General features: G+C 40.1%; 6 protein-coding genes across 8 annotated transcripts in view; 3 read left to right on the top strand and 3 right to left on the bottom strand.

The window, feature by feature from the left end:
* The window catches only part of LOC308077951 (ras-GEF domain-containing family member 1B-B-like), a 19,369-nt gene extending 40 nt beyond the window's left edge, over positions 1 to 19,329 (top strand). The window contains exons 1-14 of one of the 2 annotated variants that reach the window (XM_080418973.1): positions 1 to 65; positions 8,038 to 8,625; positions 9,169 to 9,291; positions 10,063 to 10,200; positions 10,811 to 11,026; positions 12,433 to 12,507; positions 13,908 to 14,000; positions 14,233 to 14,335; positions 14,528 to 14,607; positions 15,156 to 15,251; positions 15,625 to 15,720; positions 16,691 to 16,814; positions 16,974 to 17,046; positions 17,559 to 19,329. The exon at positions 1 to 65 is cut by the window's left edge and continues 40 nt beyond it. In XM_080418973.1, the coding sequence (XP_080275099.1) occupies positions 15 to 65; positions 8,038 to 8,625; positions 9,169 to 9,291; positions 10,063 to 10,200; positions 10,811 to 11,026; positions 12,433 to 12,507; positions 13,908 to 14,000; positions 14,233 to 14,335; positions 14,528 to 14,607; positions 15,156 to 15,251; positions 15,625 to 15,720; positions 16,691 to 16,814; positions 16,974 to 17,046; positions 17,559 to 17,592 (1,890 nt within the window). In that variant the 5' untranslated portion in view covers positions 1 to 14 and the 3' untranslated portion in view covers positions 17,593 to 19,329. Of the gene's footprint in view, positions 66 to 1,883; positions 2,039 to 8,037; positions 8,626 to 9,168; positions 9,292 to 10,062; positions 10,201 to 10,810; positions 11,027 to 12,432; positions 12,508 to 13,907; positions 14,001 to 14,232; positions 14,336 to 14,527; positions 14,608 to 15,155; positions 15,252 to 15,624; positions 15,721 to 16,690; positions 16,815 to 16,973; positions 17,047 to 17,558 lie in introns of those variants that run through there. The other variant, XM_080418974.1, reaches the window with a different exon arrangement.
* The window catches only part of LOC308078585 (sorting nexin-18-like), a 244,622-nt gene that overhangs the window by 94,625 nt on the left and 124,997 nt on the right, over positions 1 to 25,000 (top strand). The gene's annotated exons all lie outside the window — the stretch shown is intronic.
* The window catches only part of palm2akap2 (PALM2 and AKAP2 fusion), a 352,841-nt gene that overhangs the window by 253,473 nt on the left and 74,368 nt on the right, over positions 1 to 25,000 (top strand). The window lies entirely within an intron of this gene.
* LOC308078111 (E3 ubiquitin-protein ligase TRIM39-like) overlaps positions 19,837 to 25,000 on the bottom strand; it is a 19,384-nt gene continuing 14,220 nt past the window's right edge. The window contains exon 3 of the transcript XR_013932495.1: positions 19,837 to 20,358. The gene's annotated coding sequence lies outside the window, so the exon portion shown is untranslated. The remainder of the gene's footprint in view (positions 20,359 to 25,000) is intronic.
* LOC308078112 (E3 ubiquitin-protein ligase TRIM39-like) lies at positions 20,416 to 23,116 on the bottom strand. Of its 2 annotated transcripts, none has more exons than XM_080419196.1 (2): positions 22,998 to 23,116; positions 20,416 to 22,746 (listed from the first exon to the last, which is right to left on the bottom strand). In XM_080419196.1, exon 2 carries the CDS (start codon positions 22,742 to 22,744, stop codon positions 21,119 to 21,121), a length of 1,626 nt encoding a protein of 541 aa, XP_080275322.1. In that variant the 5' UTR covers positions 22,745 to 22,746; positions 22,998 to 23,116; the 3' UTR covers positions 20,416 to 21,118. The 2 variants fall into 2 exon arrangements, with proteins under 2 accessions (XP_080275322.1, XP_080275321.1); XM_080419195.1 differs by having other exon boundaries at positions 20,416 to 22,753; positions 22,998 to 23,101.
* Positions 23,950 to 25,000, bottom strand: part of LOC308078114 (histone-arginine methyltransferase CARM1-like) — a 32,104-nt gene continuing 31,053 nt past the window's right edge. Inside the window, exon 15 of the mRNA XM_080419198.1 lies at positions 23,950 to 25,000. This exon is cut by the window's right edge and continues 147 nt beyond it. The gene's annotated coding sequence lies outside the window, so the exon portion shown is untranslated.

Below are 25,000 nucleotides of genomic sequence, written 5' to 3'. Positions count from 1 at the left end.
CGTTCAAAAAGTCAATGCCGCCCACAACTGCTGTGCTTGCATTGTCAATCAACCTCCATGTTTATGTAAGTAGATGTTTATATAACTCTGGGATGGATAGACTGAATGGTGTATGTATGAGTGCTGGTTGACGAGCTGAGCTGCATACCTCTCTTGGGAGGACAATCTGAGCCCACCTCGCTATATTTATCACACAGTACATGCTGGATACGGGAAGAGTGGGCACCTACAGTAGGAAGAGTGGGCACATAGGAAGAGTGGGCACCACACAATATTTTCCAAAATGTATAAAAGAAATAAAGAGTTTGGAAAATGGTCTGAAGTAATGTAAAGTATGATTTGAATCATGCACCGTTCATCATTATCAGACTTAAATTTACCCGTTCAACTTCTTGTTTACGACCACAATGACTGGCTAGATTGATTGATTGAATATTTTATTAGGCAAAAAAAAAAGTAAAACAGCACAGTTACATTTAAAATACTTTGTCTAACAGGTCCGTTCATAAAAGTCCTTGCGGACTTGTTTCCAATGAGGGCCTTGGTATTTAATTCATAGGCGAAGCCACAGGTTTTGTAGGAATTTGCAGCAATTGTAGAAATATTAGGCCTCATTGTCTAATTGTCTAAGCATGTTCCAATGACTTTGCCTTGTTTAAGACCCTTTTCCAAATACTTATTTTTTAACATTTTGAAAAAAAATAGCCAATTTAACATCAAGGTGCCTCATTCTTTGGTGCCTACTTTTCCGGTTACAGTGGTGTTTACTGACAGTAAAGTACACATGAATTCAGATTCGTATATAGATATACGTATTTGTATTACAAATATGAGTTTATGCATTTGTGTCAATAAATATGCCAATCAATCAATGAATCAGCCAATCAATCCTGTGGTCTGTGACCTTGACAAGCTTTTTACAATATATCTATCGGTTTATCTATTTAATCTGTCTATGAATGATCAAAGTATAATATTGTTTGTTTTAAAAGGGAATATCTGGACTGTATCCCTGGAATTAATCAAATAATAATCAAAATATGATTAAGATAAGGTAAAGTTAGTTGGCAAACAGCATCTTTATCAAGAAGATTTAGGCTACTCTCAGACCATTTATCTTGTTTAGTCCCATATAGCCTACGGATCTATTCAAACCATTGGTGCATGCAGATTTAATGAAATAAAAAAAGATCCCGTTTCAGAGACCTAGCCTACTTTTTATCACTGGTTTTCAATGTCGGGCCCGGGGACCACCAGGGTTCCAAATAGACCCCTTGCAGGTCTGTAAGTTTGAGAGTGTACAAATGGAACCAAATGGACCCGTAAAGGATCCATTTGGTTCCATTTGTACACTCTCAGAGAGTTAAATAAACAGTGAGGATTTTACATTGTAGATTTGGGGTCGCAGCCAGAGATATCAAATCATATCAAACTGGGGGGTCCAAATAAAAATAAATAACAATTACAAAAGGGTTGAGAATCACTGCTTTATATTTTTCATGTGAAAAACAAGTTTTATAGCAGTGCATACTGTAATTTGTAGGTCACGGGGTGTAAGTTACACACCCTCCTCATCATGAACAGAAAGAGAAGAAACCCTACACGTTCACCTCCCCAAAGAAAAACATTGTTGGGGGAGAAAAAAAAAGAAAGAAAGGAAGAAAGGGGGAAAAAAACTACAAAAAACCCTACTTGATGGAAGGGCGAACGACCCAATCAGAGCTGTGAAAGATTTCGATTTTCCACCATATCTCCCATGATTGGTTATTGGTGCCCGAGGCGGACACGCCCCCTGGTAACCGATTGGCTGCTTTTCCCGGCTCTCTGGAAGTCATTAGTTCAAACGACAGCGACAGTCTCTCTCTCGGATAGGATACATTGTTTCACGCTGCTCTGCTGCTGCTGCGCTCTAATGTCTCCGTGTTTCACTGCGATCAAAGGATACATGCGATACATTGTTACATCATAATTAGTCATTCATTTGAAATAGTGGATTTAAAACAACTTGGAGCAGGTTGCATTTGTTCATCGCTGGAGGGTAAGTTTATGAAATGGCTTCTTCCACCACGGTTATACTTCACATTTTTGAATCCATTCCTCAGTGTTATCTTAACTCTGAGAGTGAACACATGTAACCAAATGGACCCGTGCGGGTCCATTTGGTTACATATGTTCACTCTCAGAGTTGCAAAATGTTTCTTAAAATGTTTAATTTCTATATATTTTATATTTTTCCTTTTTTTTTAATAGAAATGTTAGATTCTCCCAAACCTTAAACTATTAGGACTGACGTTGATTATCCACTTCAACTGAATTAACTGAATGCACCCGCATGATTCCATCCTTGTTTTTTGTTATTGTTTACATGCAGCATGTGTTTATAATTAGACTGGCGTTCTCATGTGATGGTGGCCTGAGTGGGTTTGGTGGTAAACTGCTTTTACTGGCATGAGTCAGACACTGTGTGTGTGTGTGTGTGTGTGTGTGTGTGTGTGTGTGTGTGTGTGTGTGTGTGTGTGTGTGTGTGTGTGTGTGTGTGACACTGTGTGCTTCACAGAAAATACACAGTTAAATTGTAGGATCCACCCAATGTGTGTGCTGTGCGTGCAAGAGAGAAATGGGGTTAGATATGGACAAAGTAGCACCTGTGTGACAGAATTGAATACAATACTGTCTGTTGTTGTCCTTAATAATGTGATGATGGCTCATGGTTGCCTGTCTGATGATGTGCTGAGAGAGGGAGAGCGATAGAGAGAGAGACACACACACACACACACACACACACACACACACACACACACACACACACACACACACACACACACACACACACACACACACACAGGGGTTTACAAGAGAGAGAGAGAGAGGTTTTATACAAAGTGAATGCAAAACATTGAAATACTGCTCTCATTCGTTTCAAAAGTTTATCCCAAGCTAACCTTTCCTATGTGGATATATAACCATTTCGGACAGCAAATTCACAATTTTTACGGTTTTGTAAGATAGTTTTCTCCAAGTTCCAATGTAATGTTGTTTTGATTGCTGTTTTGATTGCTTTGTTCCACTTTTGCTATGGCAATGTATGTTTTCTCATGCCATTAAAGCCCATTTGAATTGAGAGAGAAGAGAGAGATAGATAGATATTAGATAACATGTCTTTAGGAACGTGTTGTATCTCACGTCTCTGGGTTAATATTGTACCAGCACACTGGGTCACTCATAGAGATGGGTGTGTAATGATGTGCTTCCTCTTTCTTTACACAGTAAAATAATACCAAGTGTTAGTTTAGTTTGAGTGTCACAAGTTCAGGTGTGTCACACTTGACTCAATATTGGTCGTCATGTACAAAGCAAAATGATGCCTTGTGTTGCAAACCACTGTGAAGTATAAATGTTGGTACCAGTATAAACACTGTTTATTTGTATGTTTAAGTAACACTCAGTCAGGATTCTCTTTTGTACATGTCAGCATAAGACTTTGTTCTTGTTCAGCGGGTCAGTTTCGGTACATCACCACCTGACACATTAGAATGAGAAGTGCATAGGGTGAAAGTTTGTGGTACAAAGTTGAACAGATCATAAAAGTGACTTTAATTGCTCTTTATCTGCTGTGATATGGCCTGTGTTCTGCATGGCAGGCAAAGGCAGTGGCCTGGGTGAGGTTATACAACCTGGTTACCTGGTGGTGTTTTACTTGCTAATTTTTCCTTACAACTATCTAGGTTTTTTGTTATCGGTTGTGAAAGGCTAGTGTACAATCAGTGTTCTGTTCACACTGACAATCTATCTTGTCATTATAAACACTTTGTTGTGGCCCTCTTTTTCAATAAGAGTCTATTGCATTTTAACTGGATTTTGTGTTCACTCAGTTATTAGAGTGTGATAGTTGTATTTGTCCAGTATTGTTTGAGTTTATATTGTAACGGTGTTGTTCATGCGACTTTTACCTGGTTAAATTGAGGTATATCATGATGATGATGAAGATGATGATCCATCTATAAATTCCACAAATCTCTCTGTATGTCTGTCTGTTCTTGGCATATCTCCCAAATTGCTCATCAGATCATGGGGAGCGTGTCTCTTCCCTCAACACTGTGTTGTTCTCTTATACTGTATGCCATAGGTGTCATTTCGCTGCTTGGGCAGGAACCTAGGGCAGTCACATGTTAACGCAGAGTATACCCTTTCATACATCATGTGGAAACTCGTGCAATTTCCAAATAGATTATAACTTATGCTCACCGTATCGGTATGCAACTCGGATGACACTGAGTTGACGGTGGTGCCGTCACACGGCTTGGCGCTATGACGCTTGGTCTCTCGCTTAGGCACACCTCATGGTCACGGAGCTCAAGGCCGCTGCTTGAGCTCCGTGTCATTATACTGATGCTGGGGGCAGCCTTTTGAATACCATGACATCGAAAGGCTGGCTCTGATACTGAGGAAACATACTGTAGGACCTAAGCTGACCCCTCTGTGATTATGCCCACAGATTCACGCAACAACGGTTGTGATATTTGGTATGATCTATCTACTGTAGTGTATATTAGTTACTTTTAGTTTCTATTTTAGTTTGCCTAAATCCAAAACAAATTTTGAAATGAGGAGCACTTCAACTTTCGGTTTCTGTATTAGTTTGCCTAAATCCAGCTGGCATACGGAGCAAATGGTGAGATGAGATACATCACTTCTTACATTGGATTTTTATTAATGCACTCTGGTGCACAATTTCATCTGTAATGGCATACGTGCTGTAGTTAATGTCATTAGTTCAGGCTAGTCTCACTCTCATTAGAACGGACAACGCGCTACTACATATCAGGACAGTTTCGTGCGTGATTTCAGCCCCAATTCACTTGCTCGCTGGTTGTCTAATAACAAATGCATTCGAAATAAGTTAAGAAAGGAATAGAAATAAGTTAATTTAAGAAAGGAATAATAATAAGTATTGTGTCACAAACAATGACTGGGATGTATGCTTTAAAATTATGGCCTATTTGGGATGGGGAAAAAAATGTATGAGGGAACATAGGGGATGACCATGATGATCCCATACAACTTGGTACTTGGCAGGTGTATTGCTGAGGACCAAAGGCAGAGTGTGAAGTCGTCAGATGTGCGCTTCTCCGGAACTGGCCCGCTCTGAACTGCCACACATTCTTAACGTTGGCCAATGGCCATGCCCCCTGAATGGAGATCGCACTAGTACCAGGAATTTACTTTTGTAGCCCTGACTGTAGCCCAGAAGCCTCGTAGATATTTGGCTAACCTTGTAGGAGACCAGGGTTCAAATCCAGGTAGTTACACTTTGGAATAGGCTGCACTAACAGCTTTGTAAAAAATGCAGAAATAACATCAAAGGCTTGAATTATACTTAGTTTCGGGTGTCGCACACTGAAAATGGCTGCTGTGTCCCGCACAGCTAAGTATGAATCAGTCAAAAGTACTTGGACACATAGGACTGTGCATATTGTGTGTGTGACAGCACACTGTAGTGCAGAGATCATGCATTAGACATTAGGCTTGAAATACTAAGCTTACTGTGTGAGAGCATTTCTCTGGGTAAATATAAATGTAATTGCAGGAAAGGTTAGGGTTTATGTTCTGAAAACTCCTTTCATCTCTTTGTGTAGAAATAAGACACTGTGGCCTATTCAAACCAAACCACAAGATCACCAGCAGGTCAGTGAGAGAGTCCTTTAATTCTGCTGTCAGTGACTTCAAGATGGCATGGCATAATAATATGCTATAATACTGTAACTCTCTGCACAAAGCACGTTGTCACTGTTGGGCAGAAACCTTGTATCTCCCTATTTCATTTTATGTTTTCTTCTTCATAAATTAATGTCAGATTTGTGTACTTTGTCATATGATAGCGTAGAATGTAGTATCACACAAAATTAGCAACAATTGGCCATCTACAAGCTGACAAACGAGCACATTGCATCGCGATGCATTTTGAGCATGTAGATCTGCTATTTGAGTACATAAGTACATATTACATAACCAATGAAAAGATAACAAGAGCTTGTGACTGAATAATAACTACATTGGATCCATTGGGACACAGGTTATTTTTTCCATTTCCCCAAAAAGTTAAGTTTTTTGGGCATACACGTTTTCCACCTCTCCGCGTCAATATATATTTATTTTAAAATAATTTTTGATATTTATGTTTTTAGAATGACTGAAATGTCCACTGTCATACTCGGTTATGTCAATCCGGACACATGGATATCATGACGGTGAAGCTGAGTGAGTGAGTTTGTGATCTGGTCTGATCTGGTCTGGTCTCTTCCTGGGGTCTTTGTGTGGTCGTTAATACCGTGACAGGCTGGATAATACCTCTATTGTTAAAGACATCCCCCATATGCTTCTGTTCTAACAGGCCTCAACACAGCCAGCTACCATTTAAAACCACATTATGGGATTTCGGTCTCAATCTGGCTGAAGTTGAATAGATTAAAGTTGGAATTCTTGGATGTCTTCAGCACTGGAGCCAAACAGATTGAGTTTAGTCTTTTTATGGGAGACTGTGCAGACCTGTCTGAGTGGGACGGCCTTGTTTTGGGTTCCACAAACAACAGGAACAACGGATTGAAGGAGGCACACGCACACAGTTTGAGTCAAACATGATGCATGCAAAGGTTTTATGGGGACATTGATATTCATGTTTGAAAGTTATATGCTCCCATGTTTTCAAAACTATTGAAAGGAGAGAAATCTACTATAGGCACATGCAACAATGTTTGTCTTTGGTGCAACATTTGAACTAAACCATGATGCATGACTATCTTTTCCTACATTTTTACTTGCCACATCAAACTTGCATGCAAAGACTGTAATTGTTCAAAGTTTACAAACAAAAGGAGCATAAATTCCTTGCTTTAAACATCAAACTCAAACTGCCATTTAGTCATCCCAAAGCTTCTCATCGTGGCCTTACAAACACAGTTCCACCTAGAAATTACAACATTTCAGTACTGTGGGAGGTAGTAACTCACTGTGGGATGTAGTAACTCAAATGTCCCAATTGTAAACCTTTCAGGGATTGAAAAACAAAAACAAAACCATGCTGACCATGGATTTTTTTTTTTTTTAATTACAAAGTCTAGTGTAGTTTATTTGTTTGAGATGAGATACTGTAAGAATATGATCATGAGAATAGTATATGGTTCAGTATCACTGTAAGGTGCCTTTAGGGTTGTTAAATAATATTGCAACATTTTTGTAACATTTTCTTTGATTGAATAGGGTATTTTGAGGTGTTTCCCAGTCATTTTAATGTGTGTCAAAAGTAATCATATTAACGAAAATGGAAACACCCATATTTGATTAAAGCCTGCGTCACAGGAGAGGAGGCTACGTGTGACCAAGTAAACAACATTTGTATACTTGGTCACAGGTAGCCTCCTGAACAGGTTTATCAAAGGGGGTATTTATTTATTCAAATACTGTACATAAATTATATAAAGAAATATGTACAGAGAGTGGTTTCGACTGTGTTTGTGAGCCGTGTGTTGATTTATTATTATTATTATTTATTTAATTATTACCTTTTAATAGAATTAGAAGGACAGCAGTGGGCAGGAATTCAAGAGTACAGGTGTGTGTGTGTGTGTGTGTGTGTGTGTGTGTGTGTGTGTGTGTGTGTGTGTGTGTGTGTGTGTGTGTGTGTGTGTGTGTGTGTGTGTGTGTGTGTGTGTGTGTGTGTGTGTGTGTGTGTGTGTGTGTGTGTGTGTGTGTGTGTGTGTGTGTGTGTGTGTGTGTGTGTGTGTGTGTGTGTGTGTGTGTGTGTGTGTGTGTATAAATAAGATAGCTGTGGCAGACAGTCCTAAATTGGTCCACTTGGAACACAAATGTCTGCTGGATACAAGCTCACAAGATGCAACACGTTGTGAGCTTAAAGATTTGCTAGTTTCGCACTTTTTGAAAAACTTTGAATATATGTTTTTAAATCTTTGCCCATAAAGACATAATAGCGACGCCAGGTTGAAAGTGCTTTAATGACACGTTTCTCTTCTCATTCTCCAGGTCACCATGCCTCCTACCACTCCCTACGCCGGCAAGTTTGGCCCCTGCGGTGCCTACAGCAGCAGCAACAACAACAACTCTCAGCCTCACAGTCCGTACTGTAACGCGGCTGCCAGTCCCAGCCGGGAAAACCTCTACGACAACGCCTACTGCCCCGCCACAGAAAACCCGTACGACATCCCACAGCCTCACAGCAGCCCCTACCGGAATGGCAGTGTCGCCGTGACCATGTCCAAGGACCGTATGTACAACAACAACAACAACATCACAGAGAACCCCTACGCCATACCCCAACAGACCCACCACAGCAGCCCCCGTCGTGCCGCCAGTTCCTGTAGCAGCGGGCGCTCTTACCGTAACACCCACGGTAGCGGTAGCAGTGACCACCTCTACCGTAACAGCAGCAGCTGCAGCAGCACCAGCACTGAGACCCATCGCAGCAACGCCGCCCTCGCCAAAGAACACCTGTATGGCAACGGCATCACCGCCAGCTACGGCGAGATGTGCTACCATGACAACAGCTTGGTGTCCGGGTCGCTCGAGGCGCTGATCCAGCACTTGGTTCCGACGGTCGACTACTACCCTGACGTGAGAAACCATAATCTATCAGTTGATCAATCTGTCAATCGAGCTGTCTGGTTAAATTAACACTGAGGATTTTACTTTGCAGGTAGATCTTATGTTTTGCAAAGACTTTACTGATCAATTATTCCAACAGGCATACGCAGTTTGTGAGATTGAGCTCAAATAATTCAGCCATTCACATTCACTCAATGTATGTTTGATATTCACCTAATTCTCATGTTCAGATTCACACACCAACAATGTAGGCAGCCATGTAGCCTACCTTGCCAAGTTAACGTTGATGATAACTTATGGAGGGCCCCATAAGAACTCTAATATATTGCCTTGGTAAATGTACAAATATTTTAGCGGTACAGTACCTGTCCCCCCGTCCCCCCCCTTTCCCCTTTAGTGATCTTTATATTGCTGTATTACTGGAAGGGTGTGTGAGGGAGATAGATCGCTAGAGATTTTTTCATTGTCCTTTGTGTACTTAGCCTTGAAGTTGCTAAATTCTTTGCATATTTTCTGATCTCATCCCTGTTTGTTTTGCTTCCTGTCCACCAGAGGTCATATGTGTTCACCTTCTTACTGAGCTCTCGCCTCTTCCTGCACCCCTATGAGCTCATGACCCGGGTCTGTCACCTATGTGTGGAGCAGCAGCGCTCTGGAGACCCCCTGCTGGACAAAGTAGGTATAACACACGGAGAGAAGTAGAGGAAGATGTACAGTAATCCAATAATGCATGACATAATCACTGGAATTCGCTAAACCGATTATTTAATAACTATAGTGACTAATTGATGAATAATTTGTGTTCCTTGGCCTGCTGGCAGCGTTCATAAGAAATATGACACACTGATTAGCCTTGTAGAGAGAGACACAGACTGACACGACTGAATGCAAATAACTTAATGTGACAATATTTATTTTGGCTGGGTAATACAGTATGACTTCAATATAACTTTTTTTTTTAAACTTTTGCCTCGATTATGAGGGTTTATATATATATATACCCTCATAATTTAGGTTATGTGGCTTTCGTGTCGATTCGTTGAAATATAAGGGAATAAAACATTTATTTATTTTTTATTATTCACTTCATTATTTTTGGTTATTTGCCCAACCCTAATATTCATGGTCCTCACAATGCTCAAAAGAACACTACATGAACACACACACATCCTCAGGCTCCTTATTGAAAAGAAGTGGAAACAGCGGCACTCCAAAAAAGAAAAAATCAAGACATAGGCTCAAGTGCACTTTCTTCTATTCAGGCTAACACGTTTCGGCCTCAGCCAAAGTCACCACTTTGGTGGTTTATTTTCAAGTGGATGTTTTTGTAGCTAAGCAGCACCCACCGCTAAAGAGACGCTCAGAGGAAGCGTACTACCTGCTCTATATCCAGATGTCCTCGGGCTCCTTGCGTAAACACTAACGTAATTCCACCAACGCTGTCAGATTCGCGTCCGAGACGTTGCCCCCAAGCTGGTCCAGCTGTTGACGGAATGGACGGAGACCTTCCCCTACGACTTCAGAGACGAGAGGATGATGCGCTGCCTCAAGGACATGACTCACCACGTGGCCCGAGCAGATGAGGTTAGTGCGTAACAGCAATGTATTGATGTTATATTATCATTCAAATCTTAGTGTTATTTGGCAATTATTTTGGGGCCCACTTACAACATCCTCACGGCCCACCAGTGGGCCCTGACCCACAGGTTGAGAACCACTGCCTTGAGAGAGAGAGATGAAGCCGGGACCCCCACTACATATTGTATGGAATTGTGTGGCAGATTACACTTTTTCATAGCTTCATAGACTTGTTTGACAGCACTGTCATCAGTGTTGGATTCATGTTAATGTGCATTTTCAGAAATGTAACCACTAAAACCGTCAATATTTAGTAAACCTGACCTTTCACTCTGCACTAAAGCTGCTCTACACCAAACCTCCTTGTCGAAAATAGCAGATCTACAATCTCACAACACCTCGCGCTGAGCTTGTAGATCTGCTATTTATGGCTAAAGTTCTCCTCAGAATATGGATGCAAGGGTTCAAGTGGCTAATGCATATATACTATCACACAAAGATTTGGTGCCCCCCCCCCCATTGTAACTCTGAGAACCCCCTAGGGGTCCCGGACCCCCTGTTGAAGACCCCTGCCTTATACCGTTTGGTTTGCTGTGTGTGTATTGAATTGGTCCAGTACTCGTGGCGAGCCATGCAGCAGATGACCCAGAGGTTGATCAAGCGCCTGTCGGCTCTGGGACAGTACGAGGAGGCCGTGGCGGCGCTCAACGCCGTGGCGATGGAAAGACCCGCCTCTCTGAAGAGCAAACAGTCCTCGGGTCAGCGCAGCGACGTACTGAGCGTGTGCGACGAGCCCTTCATCCTCGCCCAGCAGCTCACACACATCGAACTGGTAAGGAGTGGGAAGGATTCCGTGTAGTTAAAACGAATTAACCCTCATTAACCTAGCTTGCCAGAAATGATAAGATAGCGTGGAGTGGTGTTAACAGTAAAGAAGTTTGTAGGAAATTGTTTTGGGCACTGAGGATGGGAGGTTTGAATACCTCTGTCCCATCACAGACAGTGTAGAGCAAGGGTTCTCAAACTTTTCAGGCCACGACACCCCAACATAATCATATTTGAACTGGGGACCCCCCACCATGAGAAGCACTTGGAATTGTAGGCATTACATTTAGTTTGACTCGGTTCCACAGATAAATATTGTGAAAATAGCTGAACTACAAGCTCGAGCTTTTAGATTGGCTATTTTCACAATATTTGCCTCTCTTTTACGTACCATATTTGACAATTTGGCCAATTCAGTATTAAAAAGGCCTTAAAAGTAATTGAATTGTAACTTTAGAAATGTGCAGATATCCTGCACACTTATACTGTATGTTGGTTTGTTTACTGTTGAGTGAATAATCAATGTTGCACATTAAGCTAATCATCTGTGGACCCCCAAAATAATTTGGGGACCCCCCCCTGGGGATCCTGACCCCCAGTTAGGGAACCACTGGTGTAGAGGGAAAACATTAGCAGACAACATTAGCTTGTATAGAGCATAGGGGGACTCTGGTCAACTCATGTTCTATGAGACTAAAATTGCTTTAAAACCAAGCTTAAGAAATTCCTCTCTCCACTCCTGCTCTTGGAAGAGAATCGTAAATAACAGTCTTGAATCCTTTTCCTGATTCCCGGACGCTGTCATTGCTTTAGAGCTTTCAGATTTGTTTGAACATTTTTAAACCTTTTATGGATGCCCTTGGAAATTAGCAGGCCCTTGCCTTACTTCTTTAATCATTCTGATCATGTATTTTAATTATGAATGTGTAATTCGGCTATTTTCGGTTATGTGGTTAAGTATCATAGTTTCCATAGTTACTGGTTTGTTATGACTGCTGCACAGTAAAATCCTAAGTGTTAATTTAACTCTAAACCCATTTTCTGAAAAACTTGTATGTAGCTATATTATCAGAGGTTCTCAAACTATTTCATGTCAAGGACCCCCAAAATTAAATGTATTTAGCCGCCGACCCCCATCTCAAAAATATTTTGTTCCTGAGACCCCCAGAAGCAAGGATTTGAGTTAACAATGTTTAAAATGTGTATATATATATTCAAAGATTTGCACAAATGTTCCCAATTTTTCAAAAATAGCAGATCTACAAGCTCATAGCGTGCCACAAAGTGCGCTATGAGCTTGTATATCTGCTATTTTTGAATAGCCAAATATATATAGCTAAAATCTATAATGACACAGATGCTTTCCCGGTTTTAGTGTGTTAAAGAGTGTTCAAATGTCTTCTCTCCATGCAGGACAGACTGAGTTTCATCGGCCCTGAGGAGTTCATCCAGACGTTCTCCATGAAGGATCCTTTGGAAAATCACAAGGTATAGTACCTAGTCCGTTTTTACTTCAGTGTATCCTAAACATAGTGGAACGACACATTTTGGGTCATGAGTAAATTTACAGTTTTTGGATGAATTTATTTATTACATGTTTTGACTCTTTTCATGGAACATGGAGATGCAATATTTCTGCCTAGGTAACAGGCTGCATCACCAGGGGTTATTTTAATCACTTTAACAACAGTGGTTCTTCTCAACCTTTTCTGGATCAGGGCCCACTTGAAAATGTTGAAAGCGTTCGCGGCCCACCTATCTGACCACGTAACACGGCAGTGTTTCGGCTGCTGTGTTAAGTGCTCAGATGGGTGGGCCGCGTGCATTTGTATATTTTATTGATTGATTAATCAATCGATTGTGTTCTGGCTCGAGTCAGTGGAACTAACGTAGTAAATTAAATGCATTGGTATCACAATGAAAACATTTTTTTTCAAGGTTTTTAAGAAGAAAATATGACATTTTAAACACAATCCGAATCTTAGTGTTTTGCCAATAATTCGGGGGCCCGCATGCAATATCTGGCCCACAGGTTGAGAGACGCTGCTTTACAAGGTTTGTCTGATCCTCTGGTCCCATCAGTTAGTTACTGTATGTGACACAGTAATACACCACAAAAATAACAGAACCTTTTATTTGGGCTGTGGGTAAAAGGTGTATGCTTTAATGGTTATTTTTAAGGGACGGTAACCGGCATCAATAGGTGATCGGTAGACACCATTGTGTTTACCTTTTATACTGTCAATGCCATTAGTCTACTTTTCATGGCCATCCCTAGACTGTACCTGCTGAAGGGATCTTTATTTTATTTATTACTTTTTCTTTCTTTTTGTGTTAGTGTGTGTGCAGCAATCTTCAGTCAGGTCTCTCACCTTGTGTTACATAAGTATCATGATAAGATCTATTGAGTGCAGAAAAGTGGTCTGTTTGAATGAGTCATGATCCGGCCAGGGAGAGGGTGACGTGCAGTGGAGAGTGGGCTGGCAGTGTTGTGTAAGCCTTTAACAAGGATTTCTTTGAACGCACAGCAAGTCAACTCGTATAAAAAGAGCTTTTAAAACACTGGGTTCGTAATTGCAAAGTGCTTTGTACACAGCAGAGGACACAAATGCAGATATAAAAAAGAAAAATGTGAACAGTGTCTAAATATGTGTGTACTGTGTAGGTTTATTGATTTATTTTATTTATTTATTTATTTGTCAAATAGTTGTGCACTACACGATATAGCCTAATACAATTATGTGCTATATAATGTACTATACAATGAGATTGTATCTATAGTAAAGTAAATGAGATTACATCAAACCGTTGGATCTAACTAAGTGTGTCAAGTCACAATGTAACTGCAAGTTAGTTATCAGTTCATAACAGAACTCTCTCTCTCTCAGGGTTTCTTCAGGAAACGTAAAACCAGTAACCTGGAGGCTTACATCAACTGGTTCAACCGACTCAGTTTTCTTGTGGCTACTGAGATCTGTATGGTGAGATATGCTTTATCTGCCTGTCTGTGTCACGAATACAAATAAAGCTTGTAAATATTGCAAGAAAAAGTTGATAAAATGTTGACAAAGACATGTTGTGTTAACAATAAAAGCAACCAAGCCAATCCATCGATCCATGATTAACTGTTGCACCGCTAGTTTGTCTCTGCTGCTTCATCTTGTTCAATTTGAACCTCATCGTCTTCCTGTTCTGTTCTCTTCTCATTTACAGCCAGTGAAGAAGAAACACAGAGCCCGAGCTATCGAGTTCTTCATTGACGTCGCCCAAGAATGTTTCAATATTGGCAACTTTAACTCCCTCATGGCCATCATCAGTTAGTATTTTAATATGCCCTCCGTGAATATAAATGCTGTATACTGTATGACTAATGCACACAATATGCAGTGGTTATGTAGGTGTAGTCTATTGTGTTTATATACTAGTACGCCTACTTAAACATATTATTTCTAACGTTAATTATTTTTCTGTCACTCTCTTGATTTTCTCCTCTCTTTCTCTCTCACAGCTGGGATGAATATGAGTCCTGTGGCTCGCCTGAAGAAGACTTGGAATAAGGTCAATACAGACAAATTTGCAATTCTAGAGGTGAGAAATACTCCAAACTACTCTGGTGTTTTTAAACCCTAAAATGTAGACATTCCAAAACACTGCTGACCATGTTTTGTTGTGAAAATAAAGTATAACGGACCTCTTTTGAAAACGATGATGCAGACACCCACTCACTTCCTGCCAGGCTCTTATTAGTCACGACATGGCCTTACCTGATTCGTCACGTCCCTATCACGTGACCCTTTTCTGGGTTGTTAGGGAAATAAGATACAGCTGTTAGTAGAAGTCTTCATGGGTCCAAAATGATAAGATACAGTTGTTAGAAGTCTTCATGGGTCCAAAATGATAGAGATGAATCCTAATGGACCTGGGAAATGTGTTCAGAGATTGGTTCCAGTTTTTTAGTTTTTTTATTTCGTTGTATTGTTTCTGTAAACTTATAATTTGATTTAGATTATTTCAACGCTTTTTCCACATTCACATCACATACTATTATTTGTGATAGTATCTTTGTGCATTTGTATGTATTTTTGATAGTGTGACATCATGTGACGAGAGCCTCTTTATCTGTTCTCATTCTTCAGCACCAGATGGACCCATCCAGTAACTTCAGTAACTATCGCACATCGCTCCGTGGCGCCACGCAGAGGTCGGAGACGGCACATAGCAGTCAGGAAAGGGTGAGAGAGCATACAAAGGCCACGTCACATTTCTCATACTTGGTAGTATGACAGATCTACAAGCTACCAATGCTCTTTCTGCCAAAGCGACGCCCTTGTGCGATGGAGTATTGGTTCCCAAACTTTTCCATGCCAAGGACCCCCAAATAGCCATAGCCTCTGGCTCTTGCTTCCCTGTTGCAAAATGGCTTTAAAATAACAGAAAATATCCCATCTACAAGCTCACAAAGTGTTGCATCGTGTCACGTTGCGATCTTGTAGAATTGCTATTTTCTGCATTTTTTCCCGAAAATAAATATTGTTTACTATAATGACATGCCCAAAATAGGCCAATTTTATCCCACCTCTAACTTGCTGTCAATCTGTCCTCTAGATTGTGATTCCTTTCTTCAGTCTCCTCATAAAGGACATCTACTTCCTCAACGAGGGCTGTGCCAGCAGGCTGACCAACGGACACATCAACTTTGAGGTCAGTCTGAACTTAACCACGTCAAGCAGATCTACAAGCTCACAACATGCCACAACGTATTGCGCTGATAGCTTGTTTCTCAGCGAAGAGATTTGATGTAAAGGAAAAGAAAAGAGCGGTCCTAATACAGAGCCACCCAGGCCAAGTTGACTAAGTATACAGGGGGGTTTTAATGGGATGTTCCACTGTCAAATCTGTGGATGTAGTGTCAATTAGTGATATTAAGTTATAATCAGTTTTATGTCCCCTCCTGACGGAGAAAGGTAACACACAGGGTTCAAGGGAACCAAACATCTACCGCTCAAGCAAGAGAGAATCCCCACTTGCCTAGTGGAGATATTGGGGTTATGAGCTTCAGGCCGTACTACTTGTCAAACAGTATGTATCCTACTGAGTAGGGAGACCACCTCCAATCACTGTAGATGTACAAGAACTCTGCAATACAGATTGGAACTCTGCAATACAAATTGGGTTAACATAACTTTTTATTCATCAAGTCCTGGAATGCAGCTTTACATGTTCATCAACGCACACATACAAAACGATGTTGATTACATGCAATACCAGCTGAAAAGAAAAACGTGGAGCCTTGTTCTCAAGCAGTGCTTGACGCCATTGGCCTTAGTGACCTCTAGTGGCAGAGTGGAGAATGGCTGTCTGCTGCTTTCAGTTGATCTTTTTTGGCAAAAAAACATTTAGATGGACTAAGCACCATGTACTGCTCATAACTCCTATTTAATGCCAAGCGCTTTGCGTTGTGAGCTAGTAGATCAATTATTTTTGGTGTGTAGAGGTAAAAAAAAAAAAAGGAGGGGGAGCCTAGTATAGACCGCTGGGAGACATGAAGAAGTGGTCAAATTACCCAGAGACCCTGTACTGTAGACCATGCTGCCAAGTTCTGTGACTGGTCTGGTGCACGTTGAACTTTTAATGAACATGTTTTTTGTTTGTTATTGTTGGCTTTTTTCAGAAACTGTGGGACCTGGCTAAGCAGGTGAGCGAGTTCCTGGTATGGCGGCAAGTGATATGTCCCTTCGAGAGAGACCGTCGGATCCTCCAACATCTGGTCACCTCGCCCATCTTCAATGAAGATGGTCAGCACTCATTCGCAATACATCTATGATAAGCACGCATTGAGTTGGCAATGAAAACAATATGGTCGTGGTTTGTGAAAATCTGCTGGTGCAAAATGCATTCACGCTTGAATGAAACACATGATGCTCAGTCTTTTCTACTTTCTCTCCTTCATGCAGAGCTGCATCTGGCGTCATATGAGAGTGAAGGACCCGAGAATAACATGGAGAAAGACAGCCGTAGATCTCTGAGGTTTGTACACATTAACAAAGACGTACGCAAGCAGGTCGCTGTCCGGCGGAAGCCTTGTATGTCCAGAACTATTAATCGATCACATGCAGTGAAAACAAAAAAATAAATAAAAAAGATTAAATATGAAAAGGTTTCTGCCCAACAGCAATGATATAGCCTTGCTAAAGCATCAATTTACTGTATCTCTCTGCCACATTGTTATATTCAATTCAATTCAAACTTTATTCCAGACATAGAGTACATACAAATCATCAACATCACACAATACATCTATAAACACAATAATTGTGTTATGGAAACATCTGATAGTCTGACCTTGTGGGAACCAACAAGACTGTATGGTCAGAATAGTTTTTTTCGTAACTTATGGCTCTACTTGATCATACAGAACGCAGAACTACAAGCTTGTAGATCTCCTATTTCTTAATTTGAATCTTGAAAAGTAACAATTTTGGACTTTTCCAGCTGACAGAGACGATATTCATTCATTCACTCATTCTTTTCTGTCACAGATCCTCACTTTCGCACCGAGAGAATCGCTCTTAAGACCGGGATTCTTCTCTGAATGGACCAAAGCCTTCCCCCACAGCACTACTCTTTACACCAACTTGACAACCCAGCATTCTAAATGCAAAGGGGGCGCATTGTTTTCTTCTACGACCAACCTCTGGGCCTCAATCCATACTTTGACAGACCCTGCACTAAAACAAAATACACTTATTTCCCTCCAAACTCTGCCTGGCCTTAAAAACCCTATTGACGTTTGATCATAATGGAGTCATGTTTACAAAGGGGCTCCTGGATCATCAGATGGACTTCTAACACTGGGGTCTATGGGAGGGGTTTGATAAGACATGATTAGGACATGGAAAGTGAAAATCCATGTTCTTTCTTTTTGAGGGATATGTACAATATGGAAAGCAGAAATTCATTTGGATTAGCTAAATGTACAGTATGGAAAGGAGAAATTCATATGGATGAGAAAAATGAACTAAATCAACAAATTCAACCAAGTCCACCAGCGAACCTTTTGAGGGAAAAACAAAGATGTCAATGATGTGACTTAGATTTATCTACAGTATTGTACCGTACATAATATACAGTATTACAAATGCAGTACGTGTGGCTCCAGTAATGCAGTCAAAGGTGTGTGTGTGTGTGTGCGAGTGTGTGCATTCAGTGTATTACCCATTCTTTAAAACAGCCATGGACATGAAGCTCGAACAACATGGTTGAACTGGAGAATGAGAGCCAAGTGTTGCTTATCATTTATATTATACATTACAGTCTCACAGCAACTATCACTGTACACTGCAAAATGCTGAGTGTCAATTGAAGTTTTGCTCTATTATGTTGTACAATGATTGGTTCATAATGTTTTTTGTCAGTGCATCTGGAGCAGATTTATGAGGATTTCATCAGATGCTATTCATTTGCTTTCAGTTTTTTTTATTTGTGGTCATTTTGTATGGTGTTTAAAAAAGTATTTGGTTTGTTTCAATCGTAGTCTAAATTTGTGTTTTGTCTATAGCAGATATTATATTTTTGTCATTTGTGTGAAAGACGAGTTATAACCTTTTTTTATTTTATTTTTTATGAACGTTTAGGAGTCTACTTTTTTTCCCCTTCTGTTTAGTGGGGAATCCACTATGACTGCATATTAATGCCAAACATCGTGAGAGTAATGTTTTACATGATGCGTTGTGAACTTGTAGATCTGCTATTTGCGTACGACAGTACAAGTATAAATCAGGCTTAACTGAGGTAAGCTCATGCCAATTATGAAAGCTAAAACAAATGCACTTCAGCTACATTGAAGGGTCTTGTGTCTTGTAAAATATGATTATTATATAATTGTATCACTTTTTTTCTTGTCTTGCACAGTATTACAGTATGTTGTATTTTGTATCAGAAGGTTAAAAATCAATGGTTATGAAATGTTATAAGTGTGATATATTTTTTCTTACGCGCTCTTTCTGATGTGTTGCCATGATGAGCTTGTTGCTGGTTAGCTTGCTCTTTGCTGGTTACATGTAAGCTATTTTTCTTAGTGCTTTATAGTCCATGTATGATATTTGACAGGTTTTAGGGGTCTGTATGAAGAACTAGCCGAACATGGTAATATATTACCTTAAAAGGGCATGAAACCCTAATTTGTTTTCCAGTTCAGGTAAAAACTACAGCAAATTAAAACATGCCAGGCTTTGGCAATGCAGCTGCAGCTAATCAAAGCCGCCATGTTTTAAATTGCTGTAGTTTTTAACCTGAACTAGAAAAATAAAACTACGAAATCAGCCTAGGGTTTTGTCCACCTTTAAAACCTATGACCCTCAAACATCTATTCATCTCAGCTGTGACGATTCAAATGTGACAATATGAACATTAAATTCACACTGTAAAAACGCTACAATATGTTACTTCTATGTCTTTACATCCGTTTCATGAGTATTAGCTTTTCTTTTCTTTTTTTACTTTTTTGTTGTTTTTTCTTTGGGGGGAGGGGATTGAAATAAACACATCTTTCATTTACGAGTGCCTTGCATTACATATGTTGTAATTTCAATAATTTAGGAGAGGATGTTAAAAAATAAACTGCGTACGAGTGGGGTAGGGGTTTGAACTCAACCTTGAAAACAAAACTTTAATCCTACTGATCCAGTACATCACAGATTCAGTGAAAAGGATTTGAACTTACACATTTCACATTCACACATTTATTGACATGTTTGAAAGGTTTCTCTCAAAACATGCATGTTCAGATAAGACTTGAACATACAAACACATATATATATTAAGGTCAGGTGGGTCCTCTAGAAAATTTGGCCAACTGACCCGGAATTTTAGAAGCTGAACCTAAAACATCCCACATTATAGAGATATATTTCATGAACAGCTAAAATATAGGCAACTACTTGTGTGGCCCAGAGCAATAAGGGCCCCCCGAAGGCTCATTCAACATGGTCAGGCCCTGTAAAATTTTATGCACATATGCACAGGGTCCCAAAAGCATAAAGAAATGCCTCTTCTCACAAAATGGCAAAACATTTACTTTTGCTGTCCTTTCTGGTTGCCCACGGCCCCTAGACCTGTATACTCTAGTCTAGAACAGGGTTGTGCAACCTTTTTAGGCCTGAGATAAATCACCACTTTAATTTTTATTTCGATATACACTGCTAATTAAAACAATGCTAACAGTCAATAGTTTAATATGAAAAATAAGGGCAGGATAAATTATGAAAAAGTGCCAGGTACATCAAACTAATGCAAACATGATTTATTGGACTGTTAAAATAATGATGAAAGCACTTTCGACTGAATGGTCGAAATTTCGGTTCCTACTTCCCAGTCTTTTCTAGTCTTTCAGTTCCTTTCTTTTTTGTCTTATCAAATGGACTATTGATAGGTTGCTAGGGTCATTTCTGTGATAATTCATTGGTTGGGGTCCTGAGGCAGTCTCAGGCCCAGGGGCCCATGGATCTAGGATCCGCCCCTGGTCTTCCTGCATGTAGTCCTGGCAACCAAGCACTTTTTGCTCTTAAATTAGTACATTTTGAAAGCTGCTATGTTGAGGAGAGAGTAACATAGCCATAAAGTGTGTGACATGTAACTGAGTAACTGAGAGACTGGATGGACTGGAGAGAGACACAGAGGTTATATGCTTGATTTTCAAAGCCAGCCGGCCTGGTGGAGATAATAACGTAACATAATCAATGCAGAATCATTGCTTTTCTATTTGAAATTAACTGTTCTTTAGTAATATTAAAGTACAAGACTGATCATATTTCTGATATATATTATTCCTGCACACTAATGAACAAAGTCTTGAGTTAAGTTGAAAGCCATACAATAAAATATACAATCAAGTACTTGCACATAGAAAGAAATGTAGACAATTTAACCAACCCTAACTTCAGACATGTAAAGATAAGTTCTTGTGTTTCAATAGACCAACAATAGCTAAACAATAGCTAAACAGTTGACTGAAAATAAACCTGTAAATTAACCCTTCCATATACATACTATGTATTTCTTAAATGAAAACTAACGTTTTCATGTAAAGCTGAAGATTAGTCTAATCTGTGTGATTGACAGGAGAGATTGTCAAAGGAGCACGACTGTTACATGGACTGAAGAATGGATAGAGTTTCTCAGTGAAGGTGCAGCCAGTGAAAGAATAGAGATGAACTCTGCCCTCCACATCATAAAAGGAGACCAGGCCCTCCTCATAATCCACAAACACTCCCACTTTCTGGACCTTCTCTTTTACAGGGAGGAGGACACGAGGGCCAGCAAGAGCCTTGTACTCATTTCCATTCCTAAACCATATAGTCCAGAAACCATTAATGGGGCTCAGTGAGATTTGTCCCTTCCTGTTGATGGACTCTCTGGCCACTCCTAAATCCCAGTCAGTCTTCCCTTTAACCTGGACCTCATAGTAAAACCTTCCTGAGGAGAAGCTTTGCTTTCCTAGGACATTGAGACTTCCGGAGAATCTTTTTGTGTTGTTTGGGAGATTTTTATGTACATCTCCACAATTCACTTGTTTTCCATCCTCAGACAAGATGAGTAAGCAATGTGCTGTGTCAGGGTCAAGAGTTACATTCACTGCATATTGCTGGATGCTCTGCAGGTCATCATGCAGCTTCTTCTCCATCTCTTGACTGAGTGTCTTCTCCAGCTGAGCCACAGCTGTCCTCACAGTCCCCACATGTGAAGACGGATGGACATTGACCTTTGTCCAGTCATTGGTGGGTCTCCACTCTGTGTTGATGGATGAGAAGTTGTGGAGGAGGTGGAGGTGGTCTTCAGTGTGTAAGAGCTGCTTCAGCTCAGATCTTCTCTTCTTTAACTCAGTGATTTCCTGTTGCAGATCTTTAATGACGCCTTCAGCCTGTTTCTCTGTTGTTTTCTGCTTCTCTTCAATCACATCAATGAGCTCAGCCTGGCTTCTCTCAATACAGCTGATCAGAGCAGTGAAGAGCTGCATACTGCCTGCTATCTCTCTGTCTGCATCTTTCTTGCTGAATTCCACTGAGTGTTTAACTTCCTCAATCTTCAGTTGTCTCTCCTGGATCATCTGTTGAACTTCAGCCTCTGTCTTTCCCAGCTCAAACTTCTTTCCTTCATATGCCTGCTTCAGAGATACAGTTTGATGTAACTTGTGGTCCACCTCTGTGCAGAACTGACAAACACACAATTGGTCAGTTGTACAAAACAGCTCCAGAGGTCTGTCATGTTTCTTACACATAATGTCTTCCAGGTTCTTTACAGGGTCGATTAGCTTGTGTCGTTTTAACACTGTGACTCTGTGATGAGGCTCCAAGTGAGTCTGACAGTACGAGATCATACACACCAGGCAGGACTTCAGAGCCTTGAGCTTTGTCTCAGTACAGACGTCACAGGAGACTTGATCTGGTTGAGCAGGTTCTTGGTTTGCACTGGAAGTTTTCAGCTGCTTTGGCTTCCTGAACTGGTCAGCCATCTCAGAGAGCACTTTATTAACAGAGAATTCTGGTCTCTTATTGAAGGTTTTGTTACATAGAGGACAGTGACACACATCCTTAGTGTCCCAGTAATGTGTGATGCAGGTGTTGCAGTAGTTGTGTCCACATGGAGTGCTGATTGGATCACTGAACACATCCAGACAGATAGAACACAGTAACTGCTCTTCAGACAGGACACCGCTGGCAGATGCCATTTCTACACACTGAGAATAAAAGTGAAAGAAATGTAATTTTTGAATGATACTTCTCACAGCTTAATATGAATCTGATCTGGATTACTATAATGTTGACAAAGATATAGGCCTACTACTATGAAACCGGTCATATTTACCAAAGACCGGACTGGTGAATTGAATATGAATAATGAAGTAAGGAGAAATCATGTCTGGATACATGTAACTGTTATTCTCTGTTAATGAATAATATATTATTCTCTGCAGTACTCACCTGTCTTTAAGTTCTCAGTAGTTTAGGCAAAAGTCGTGTTGAAAGAAGGTTTCGTAGTGAGCGTATGCTGCCACCAAACAATACTTTCATAGCCTGGCTGAGTGTCAGGCTAATACTTTCACCGTTTTACTTTCATTTCACTAGATCTGCCTCACTGAGAAACTCCTCCTTGTAGCTGTTGTTAACCCTTCACAGCCTCCACTCTTCTCTGTCCGTGGCCCAAAATGAGCCTGGCATTGGCAGACTGATCACACGGGATTCACTCACAAGTTCCTCCACGAGGAACTTGTGACCCCACTGCCAATGCCAGGCTACAAATCAGTGGTGTAAAGTAAAGTACATTTACTCAAGTACTGTACTTAAGTACAATTTTGAGGTATTTTTACTTTCTTCAGTATTTTTTTTATCGCATCGCGATCTGCTATTTTCAAAAGATTTGTATACATTTTGAACTTGTGAAATGCGACATTCTGCATTATGAGTACTTTTAATTTTGTGCTTTAAGTATTTTGATACCAATACTTTTGTACTTTTACTTTTGAATTCCGGACTTTTACTTGTAACAGAGTATTTCTACATTGCAGTATTATTGATACTTTTATTTAAGTAAAAAATGTGAACTACTTTTTCCACCACTGCTACCAATTGATTGCCACGGCCGATTTATGTTTTTGCCCGTGGGTGCTCAATTCTAAATTATAGTTATAGTGCTTGGTGTGGACAACCTTTTAATCAGGCTGAGATGAGTGATACTGTATACACAGCACAGCACAGCACAGCACAGCACAGCACAGCACAGCACAGCACAGCACAGCACAGCACAGCAAACAGATACACACACACACAGGCAATTAAAAGTGCTTTACACAAGGAATAAAAAGACATTAAAATGCATTTAATGAGGAATAAACAATAGAAATAATAAAATTGAGAAATAAAACAATAAAAAAAAGGCATGAAAAATAAAGGACAACCTGCAATTATGGTTTTACATCACATGTTTCACATACTCAGCAATAAATGTGGATTGTCACTGTAACAGAGAGGTCCTCTGTTACTGATGTTGGCACTTTATAGTATTTTAGAGGGGGGGGGGGTTGTAATGTGTATTTATTTGGAGTTGCTAAGGATATTGTGTAAATGTTGTAGTATGAGAATCATTATTGGTGTAGTTCATGGAGTTTTAATAGATGTTATGAGAGTTCATGTTATCTGTATTTATGTATGTGTATTATCCGGTAATCTACCCCTTGACATGGTTGAGTCCAAACTAATTGTCTCCACCTGAGTATAAAAAGCTGCCAGCCACAAACACACTCAGTTGGTGGTAGGATGAGAGCTGGACACCACCATGGCATTTGGGTGGAGAGCTTCCTATGTGTTCATGTACTTTTTGTATTGTTGGTGAACAATCAGAATAAATACACCTTTTTGGTTGCACTCTATCAAGGCCTGTACTAACTCCAACCGCAAGTCGGGCATTCTAACAGTCACTTGTACGTGTTGTGTACATTATAAGTGTATTGCATGTTTGTGAGACGTCGTTCCCCATGTGTCTTATCACACATATAGTAGTATTTATGTATATTTCTTTTTACTGTAATCACTGTAGCCATTTCTGTAGCCAATTTCACTGTAGCCATAAAAAGTACCAAATTAAGTGCTGAGAATTGTATTTAAAAGAAACAAAAATAAAAAGAAAGAGAGATAAATCCAACTGAATATTAAAGCATAATAATTCATTTGTATCGTAACTGGTAAATATGGCACCCTGACATCACTGACGGAACCTGTCCATGTAGAACTTGACATGTAACCTGAACAGGGGGTTCCATGGCTCTGCTTTTGATAACCCCCCCCCCCCCCATTTTGGGAAAGGTCAACTGCCTGATATGTTTTTATCTTTATGTTTGATAATATCACAGCTTAATAATTAAACGAAAAAACTATGTTACTCACAGTAACACTCTAGTCTCAAATGTTCAAACATTTTTGCCAACATT

This window comes from Gymnoscopelus braueri, assembly GCF_963280865.1.
Source record: "Gymnoscopelus braueri genome assembly, chromosome: 22".
Taxonomy (NCBI): Eukaryota; Metazoa; Chordata; class Actinopteri; order Myctophiformes; family Myctophidae; genus Gymnoscopelus; species Gymnoscopelus braueri.
Note: the sequence above shows the minus strand (reverse complement) of the source record. Positions and strands in the feature narration are given on the sequence as shown.